The 9,798-nt window shown below is 33.7% G+C and overlaps 1 protein-coding gene across 2 annotated transcripts in view; it reads right to left on the bottom strand.

Moving 5' to 3' along the window:
- Positions 1–7,506: 7,506 nt before the first annotated feature.
- The window catches only part of Lipi (lipase I), a 63,416-nt gene continuing 61,124 nt past the window's right edge, over positions 7,507–9,798 (bottom strand). For both annotated transcript variants that reach the window (XM_058574567.1, XM_046430558.2), the window contains one exon: positions 7,507–8,082. In XM_058574567.1, the coding sequence (XP_058430550.1) occupies positions 7,995–8,082 (88 nt within the window). In that variant the 3' untranslated portion in view covers positions 7,507–7,994. The remainder of the gene's footprint in view (positions 8,083–9,798) is intronic.

Below are 9,798 nucleotides of genomic sequence, written 5' to 3'. Positions count from 1 at the left end.
GCTGTGTTCAGAAATATCAATTATCTTTAAATTGGAATTTTAGTCTTTGTCATTCCTACTTATCATTTATCATTTCAATATTTCATTTTCATTTTAAAAGCATGTCTCAAATTTCTGAAATATCATTCATGATATATTTTGTAGTACCTATTACTTTTCGGTTAAAACTGCTATTGATTTTTAATTTCCTTAACATATTTCCGTAACTCTCCAAATCTTTTAACATCTCTGTCACTTTCCATTTTCATATCAGTGCATTGGATTTTTCCCCCTATTTTTCATCCATTCCTTACCCTCTGTGTGTTCTTGTTTTGGAAAACTCAGTATAGATACTCTCTAAAATATTATTGGTTTTTCATAAATAAATATTTCATATATAAAATTTTCATCTATTTCTCCCAGAAAGCATTTTTCCTTCATAACTGCATTTTAATATGGTTTTACCCTTTTTTGTTTCAGAATACTTACACTGGAGTAGATTTGTTTTGATTTTCATATTTACTAAATCTCTAGTATGGCTGTTGTCAACTATATAAGAAAACGGTTTCTTCTTGCTCACCCTCAGTGTTCAACTTCTTTAGTTCATGTCTTTGTTTCAAGTTGTCAGGAACCAATGTTGAAATGTCCACTGCATGCCAAATATTTTGTACTTTTTAGTGTAGATGAGATGAGCTGAAGAAAATCCTGATTATTTAACTTTGCTTGTCTTATACTACACCTGATATCTCCAAAGACCCACTTGATATCTCCATTGGATCTTTTTTTGTTAGTCATCTCAAATCTTAAATTTCCAAAATTGAATTATTATTCCTAGCCCACTATCTCCCCACAAAATCTTCCTGTTTCCCACTTTGCCCAATCTAGTTAAAATTAAATCCAGATTATGACATTAGGAGCCATTCTCAGTGGCTGCCTGCTTCCAACCTTACCTGGCTACCTAGGACATTTTCGTTAAGGTGATATCATCCTGCCTCAATCCTACTTAGAATAAAATCCAAACTGCTAACATGACCAGTATGTTACCAGACTCAACTGCTACAACCATGTTTCTGGGTTGCTAAGATTCCAGCTCTGCTGATCTTGTCCCCCCAACACACTCTCTTATCTCCTCTGCTTATACTTGCTATACCCTCTGTCTGAAGTGTTATGCCCTTGATCTTCACCCTAGTGGCTCTGCCATGGCCTCCAAACTTCTGTCCTCAAACTACCTTCTCAAAAAGACTTTCCCACACCATCTCCACTCTATTCCTCTAATATCACAAATTTACTAACAGATTTTTCTCATTGCTCTATCAGCCTATGAATTTGTATTTTTGTTACTTTATTCATTCTCTGCTTTATTCACTAAAACCCAAGTTCCATAGGTGAAGAATTTAGTGTCTTGTTCATGGGTATGTCTCCAGCCAGCCATCAAATACATAGCAAGCATTTAATGTATATTTGATGAAAGAATGAAGGGATGAGTGCCTGTTTAAAGGCTCCCCTGTTACTCATTCCATGTCACATCCTCCCAGAGTTGGCCCAAATTTTTCTTGCCACATTCCATACACTCCTTCCTTTATAGTTCAGAAGGTATACTACTTAATTTTGACTTCATACCATATCATCTTAAACACTGTCCTAAATCTATTTTCCTAGATTTGTGGCTTTACAATGAGTACAAAGTAAAATAAACAGGGTGAATGTGATGCACAGTGGAAATTATCTTGATGTCATAAAGCAACTGTTTGCTGGTAGATAAATAACAATATTCCTTTGCCTGGAAAAGAAATCAGAAGGTAGTTCGTCAGTCTCTTACCCTGCTTACACTGCTGGCAATATTGTTCATCTTGAAGTCCTATTTTTGTTTGATTGCTAAAATTCTTCTCTTGAAATTTGGAAGATTATGATTAATTTTCCTGGATTGCAGAGATTTTTAAATCTAGATTCTCTCTTTTCTTGACTTGTTCTATGAGAAGGGAGAGAAGGGTGAATGGAGCATTTCATAACCTTGAAATGCTTTCAAATGTTTTTTTACCTTATATTAAAAATTATTTATAATAAAATCTACAAATATCAATTAAATGTTACTTTTAGGGCAATTATGGGGAAATGAGGGTGAAATAAGATAGGTACTACATTAATTTTGTGAAACTGAATCTTCTCTTTTGTAATAAAGTTTCTTCTGAGCTGGGTGCATTGTCCTGGGTCATGTAGTTGGAAGAATATATTTACTAAGATCATTAAAATACAATATATTCTAGGGAGTGGAGTTGTAACTCAGTGGTAGAGCACTTGCCTCATTTGTGTGAGGAACTGGGTTCGATTCCTAGCACCACATATAAATAAGCAAATAAAATAAAGGCCCATCAACAACTTAAAAAAATATTTTTAAAATACAATATATCTTTAAAGAATTCTAATATTCTCTTTTTTGTCCCCCATGCCCCTGTCTCAAAGAATGTTCTGCTAAGAACAAGCCCATTTTCTAGTCTTTATTCATCTTTCTTCCTCTTTCTTTCTGAGGTGCTGGTGTTGGAACCCAGGGCACGTGCTCTACTGCTAAGTCTGTCCCTAGTTCCTATTCTTCATTCATTTCAACAATTTTCATCTTGAAAACTTTTTCCACAGACATTTTTCCAATTGAACCTTTTTTTCTACCAAGTCATAAAGAGTAAAACAACTTTACTAAAATATTGGAAAGTACAAATTATGTTGCAGTATGAAAAGTTCAACTGATAAATGTCCAGTGATTTCAGAATTTTTATCTGCAGTAAATTTTGTGTACTTGCTTTCAATCATCTCTATTCCTAAAATACTATGAAGGAGATACCTGATGTTTATCATTCTTTATGTGTTTAGATGCTTTACTACTTAACCAATATATGCAGGAGAATTTTTAAATTTTCAGTTCTACATGCAAATTATTATTAAATGTTATATTTGTTCTGACTAAGATCAACTCATACTGAAATCTGGTTTTACTACATTCTTAGAAAAGTCTTTAAGACAGATTATCTTCAATTTGCTGTACAATGAGAGCTCTCTGACCTCCAACCAGTACTACTTTTAACATCTTGTTCTTTTAAATACCCTCTAATGGCTAGTGTCTGCCCACTCTTTCCCTACTAAATTAAAAAGAAAGAAAGAAAAACTTCCTGCTTCGTTTATTTCATTTGGCATTTGTCATTGAACAAATATTTATGGTGCCTTTATAATAAGCCAGCCATTCACTGAGACCTAACAACACAAAGATATACAATCTAAAACTTCCTACTCTCAGGAAGCTCACATTCTCATGATGGATACAGACAAATTAGCAGAGATTTGTAATATCTAGGCTAGAACACAGACATGGACAGAAATATCCAGTAAATAGGGCAGGAAGCAAAGGTAAATGTAGTATTAGGCTTGGGACAGATAAGTTAACCACAAAGAAAGCAAAGGAAAGGTCCCAACTGAGAAGAAAGATGTTAGGACAAATCTAAGCTAAGAACTGGAATGTGCTAATGAGGACCAAAGAAACAGAATAGTATTCAATAGAATCCTAGTGAATCTGGATGAGTGATTGGTTGCTTTGAATCTTCAAACACTTTCTGCAATGTTGTGTTCCATTTAAAGCACTTTAATCATGACTGCTAGCCTGAATGCAAATACATTCTTTCATGTCCTTGTGAGATAAAATTCTACCTTAAGCCAAGAGTCTAGCATTCCAAAAACTTAAACCATGATACAGAAATCCAAATTCAGTTCGTCAACACCATCTGCATGACCAGCTGTTCACCTACCAGATTTTCTTCTTTTTTCATATCCCACATGTTTACAGGGAAAAAATTATGAATGAAAATGTTATCTGTGCTTTGCAGTCCTACATCTCATAACTCCAGAACCATTCCTTAATGTTCTCTAACAATGATTAGGTCACTTGAAAAAGCAAGTCATATTTATCTTGGGCAGGACTCAAGTACTGGGGAATTTTTAGCAGTGTCTTAATCCTAAGAACCTAAAAGCACAAACAGAAAAACAGCATGAGTGATGGTCAATTTGCCAAAATGGTCACATTCAGCAAATTCTTGTCACTTGGCAAACACCAGCCACATCACTATTACTTAAAACTCCCTGTTGTCCTATATGCTGTTTGTAGAGGATTTGACTTTTTGTTCATCCATTCGTTAATTTATTCATTCATGAATTTATACAATGCTCATTATTTACTTAATATATAACAATCAAAACACAACAATATTTTTCCAGTATTTTCAATCATTCAAAGGATTTTTTTTTCCTTTTTGTCTCCTCTGAGTACCTGAAGATGCTCTATAGGGCATTTATAAGGATCCATGAGATGTTCCAAGTAAGGACTTAATGTACAAATTGGTACACAGAAAGCGTTTTGGTTTGAAACTTCAATGTCCCCCAAAGGATCATGTGTTTAGGCTTGGTCCCAAGTTGATGGCCCCATTGGGAGGTGGTGGAAGTTTTCAAGATACAAGGACTAATGCAAGGAAATTAGGTCATTGGTGCATGTTTTCAAAGGGGATATTGGGATGCAGTCTCTTCCTCTCTTTTCTTGCTTCCCAGTCACCATGAGATGTTTAGAACTTTCCAAGTACATATGCGCATCATGATGTTCTGCCTTCCATCAGGCTCAAAAACAACAGAGCCAGCTGACAGTATACTGCAACCTCTGAAACACGAGCTACAATAAGTCTTTCCTCCTTTTATTTTCTCAGGTATTTTGTCACAGCAATGGAAAACTAACACAGTAAATACTCGTTGTGTTTTTTCTATTATTGTTGTAATAATGTGAAAGAACAGGATTAATGCAAAAGCCAAAAATATGACACTTCTATTACTATAATTATACATACACGAATATAATTATACCTAGTATATACTAGGTATAATAAATAAGACCTAATAAAATAGGTCTTATTTAATTAGATTAAATAACTTTATATTAAAACATTAACAAAAATATAATCAAACTGCCTTCTTGAGAGGTTTTAAAAGGTAGTATTTAGTCAAGTTCTGTGACCTGGGCTGAGTAGGCATCTAAGGAATAGAGAATTAAATCACCTAGTCTCTTTGCACGTTTCTGGATCTGACCTAGAGCATCATGTCATCAAGGCAATCTGGCATAATATATTTTGTACATAATGGCCACTTGTTCATTTGTTGTTCCAGATAATTTTTTTAGAATACCTGTGCTTCACTATGGTTCCCCCCAAAAGTGCAATTTTTTCCTCCTTACATTCATTTTGTAATCTACAGGTTTTGCAAATTTTTTGGGGGGGATATGAGTACATTATTTGTTTGGGTGCTATAAACTTAGGGGTCACAGGAATTTATTTCCCTCACTACCATAAATGCAAACTCCAAAGGCTCTTTATTCAGGCCAATTTTTACCCTGAAAAAAAGTTAGAAGGCATGGCAATGTTAAAACCTGTAAACATCTTCATCTTTGAGTTATCCTTGGAAGATTGAATCACTTGTGGATGGAAGTTTCATTATGAAGATAAAGTGGTCCAATATCCTATGAGAAAAGTAGGCTACTGTTTTTCCTAATGCCCAGAGACTGTAAGCAATCAGGAACACTTCTGGTATCCCTAGAAGCATATCTATAGTATTTTTATTTTATTTTAAATTATTCTAATATCATTGTGAGATTCAAAAGCTTCTAGGAATATCTCAAAAATTAATGGAGAGTATCATTATAAAAAAATGAAATTACATAAGAGTTTGTGGGTTTGCTTAAGAATGTGGAAAGGGTGTGAGCAGACATGTCAGTGTCAGAAAGGAGAGAGAAGGTATCTCTGTGGACTATAGTCATGGGCCTATGGAGTGAAGGACGACAGCAAAAATCAAAGGAGCTGTTTTCCTGAAGTATAGTCATTTAGTAGAAGTGCAGGCAACACTTCTTAAATCCGTAGGTAAACAGTGAAGCATCTTTGTGTTTCTGCCTAGAGCATGTAACTGATACCTCAAGGACTTCACAGTCAGTATTTTCCAGGTGGGCACCCCACAATGGCCCCAGTTCACCTTCAAGTGTGTAATTAAGGGTTCATGGCAAGTGTTACATACTCAAATGTACACCCTTACAATTCATATGTTAAAACCCTAGTTCTCACTACTTCCAAATGTGACTATATTTAGGGATAGGACCTTTATAGTAATGATTAATTTAAAATGAGGCCATTGGGGTAGACCCTAATCCATTCTGGCAGACAACCTTACAACAAGAGAAAATTTGGATACAGAGACACAGGATAAATATGCACATAAGAAAGGCCTTAAAAAGACACAACAAGAAGGAAGCCATCTGCATTTCAAGGAGAGAGGCCTCACAGGAAACCAAACCTGCCAACTCTTGATCCTGCACTCCTAGGCTCCAGAATGCTGAGAAAATACATTTATGTTGCTTCAACTCCTCAATATATGGTATTTTATTCTGGAATCTATGAAAAACTAATACAGGAGGTATGTTAGTTAACTTTTCATTGCTGTGTCTAAGACACGAGACAATAACAAATTAGAGGATGAAAAATTAGTTTTGTGTTCACAGTTACAGAGGTTAAGTCCATGATTGACCAACTTATTGCTCTGTGGCCCAGGTAAGGCAGAGCATCATGGCAGAAGGGACTGGCGAAAGAAAGCTGCTTACCTCATAGCAGCCAGGAAGCAGACCGAGAAAGAAACTTGAACCCAGGGGACTAGATGTAATCCCTTATAGCATGCCTCAGAGCCCTACTTCCTCCTGTCATGCCCCAGTTATCCCCCAATAAGTAGTCCTTTTAAAGTATTAATCCATCAAATAGATTAATCCACTGATTAGGTCACTGTTCACATAATCAAATCCTTTCACCTCTGGCCATTCCTCATTGTCTATTACCTGAGTTTATTAGAGGACACTTCATATGCAAACCATAACAGTAGACAATAAATACTATAGATACTGACTATTGTTGATAGTCTGCTTCAGAGGAAAACATAAAAGACAGGGCATTGAAACATAAGTGAGAGGGATCCTTGCCCAGAAATTCTTGAACTGAACAGATAAGTTGGAAAATTTCAACCGTGTTCATATTATTATTTTGACTGTGATCATTAATAAATATGGCTACTAATATGGTTAACACTCATCAAACTTTGAAGAAACAAAAAAAACTATGAACCCAAACTTCTTAGGTTTGAATTCTGGCTCTATGTGTGATCCTCGGTAAGTCAGTGAACATTTCTAGGCCTTAGTTTCTTCATCTATGGAGAAAACAAGACTAACTTCATGAGTTTTTGTAATATTAAACTAATTAATATTTTCCAAGAACACAATGATAAATATATGTAATAGCTATCATCATTCTTATTATAATTATTATAGACATACACTATTCAAAGTGCTTTATTGAGTCAATCTTCACAAAATTTCCTTAGATGATTGAGACATGGTAAAATAAATTAACTTACTCAGGATTTCAACATTAATAAATAATGAACACAGGATTTAAACATAAGTTTAGAGGCCTATATGTTATTTATTTATTATGCTCCATACTAGCAAATCCTTTATTTACAAAACTTTACCAAAAGTACCAAGTATTTATATTTACAAAGATTACATTAGCCCAAATTCATAAATTTTTTAAAAATTAATTTATTACTGCAGAGTTGTACAATGATATTGATTAGAAGGGACCCACTAAGTTCTTCACCATTTTTCCTTTAGAAAATGTTTTGGTGAACATATTTACTAAAATAACAAATTGAGGTAAACTTTCAATGGTAAGTCTATGATTTAGGAAGTAGATGAGGTAAAGAGAAATAAACTGCTTTAGAATATATTCAGAATGTTTTTTCATATGCATTTTTATTTTTAATATTCTTGATTCTAAAAATTTTACCTAAGAACTCAATGCATCTGATTGAACAATGCATTCTAAAAGAAAGAATGATGGTATTTTTCTAATTTAAAAGTTCTTTAATTCACAAATAAGTTTACAGTTGATGGGAGAAGGAGTTTAAATATTCTTTGCTGTACATGCACGTAGTTTAAGAAATATTTCTTTTCCCTCTTTAAGTGTAAAATTATACCTGCAGAGTGGTGGTCTGTAAAATAGAAAAAAAAAAGAGAGAAAGATATTGATTAGTAAAAGAACAAATTTCATTTCCCTTTTATAGAAGTATTAGGATAGTCTATGCCTGTAACTAACTAGTTCTCCAAATGCAGGGATTTCCAACAAACCTACAGGCTCAAAGACATTCCATCTCATTTAGTCGTGTAGGGATGAAGAAGACATAACACTGATGAAGAAGAAATTCTCCATTTCAGCATACGTACTTTTTGCTTTACTGGAAAGTTTACATTGTATGGAAGACATAGTTGGACACTGAAATAGCTTAACCTGTATTCACTAAGTGGTCAGGCCACTCTCATGACTACCTCAAAAGAAGAGTGAAGTGAATTGTATAGGCAAATTTTGCCTAAATTCTTCAGTCAGTCCTTTTTTTTCTTTGCCACCCATTAAAATGGACATAACAATACACTCTCTTGGGGAGATTATATGTATACTACGTGAAGAGTGTATCTTCAAATGCAAGATAAGGCATCTTGTCAAGCTATAAATTTTCCTTTTAATGTCTTGAAAAAAACTCAAAAAAAGTGATCAGCTAAAATGAAAAAAGGTGGTAAAATCTCAATAAAAGACAAAGTCAAATAGTAAAAATAAATTTTAAAAAATCTGTATCAGCAACCATCACCAGTAGAGGTGGTGGCAGCTCACCTTAATGTGACATGGAGAGCTCTCACTCAGAAGGTCCATGGCTCCCAGGGTCCTCCCAGCTTGGTTAAGATACCACTGAACACATTTTGTAAACACTCAAGAGCATTTTAAGTTTAAATCATTCATTTTTTAAAAAATAAATTAAATTTCTACACATGCTTAGAAGTCACAAAAGTCATAAAAGGTAGACATTCATCTTCATTTATGGAAGTTGATAAAGTATAGTACAGTATTTTCCATTTGAACTAATAAAGGCAATTTGAAATTTCATTTTAATACTCTAACAGTAAATGTGAAATAATAATGTTTCAATGTGGAAGATCTTTTGGATGTTGGCAAAGTAGTTTTTTGTTAAGCTATCAGAGAGTAAAATGTGCACATCTATCTTTAGAATAATTGCATATGGTTAAGAAATCTGATGTTATCTTTCTCCATTAAGAAATAAGTAGATGAATGATTTTTTTATTCCCCATACAAATGTATATACAATTATGATAACTTGTCATCTGTTCTTATCACGGAATGTACTCTCAATGCACTGAATTTCCTAGACTCATCTCATTTTAAATTTATCAAGTTCAGTAAACATGTCATTAGAAACATTACCTTTGTCATTTAATAATTTTTCTGTTTCATATCTATAATATAATATGAAGGCAAGTATGTTTTTGTCTCTTTTTTACAATAAAATGAAAATGCACAACCTTATGACCACTGATATGTATTCTATTGTTAACATAGTAAATACACACCATTATTAAAGATTCCACACTTCATAAAGCCTCTAAAAGCATTAAAAAAAAGATTAAGCAGGTTTGCAATGCCTGCCAAAGTTAAATTTCACCAAAACATATAACCACCTTTTTATTTTATTATCAATAGTTCCTTCTCTCCAGACAATATGAAATGAAAACACCATAATTTAGAAGATAATGTATGATCTATGTGAAACTACTTTGAGAAGAATATTGTGTTTAGTTTTTTAATCTCAAAAAGTATACTATTACATTTCCAATGTTTTGCTGACCATAAATTCACAGAA

Source organism: Marmota monax, unplaced genomic scaffold (assembly GCF_021218885.2).
Source record: "Marmota monax isolate L192 unplaced genomic scaffold, Marmota_monax_Labrador192_F-V1.1 WCK01_AAM20220418_F8-fsc00016, whole genome shotgun sequence".
Classification (NCBI taxonomy): domain Eukaryota; kingdom Metazoa; phylum Chordata; class Mammalia; order Rodentia; family Sciuridae; genus Marmota; species Marmota monax.
This window is presented reverse-complemented; position numbering and strand designations above follow the sequence as displayed.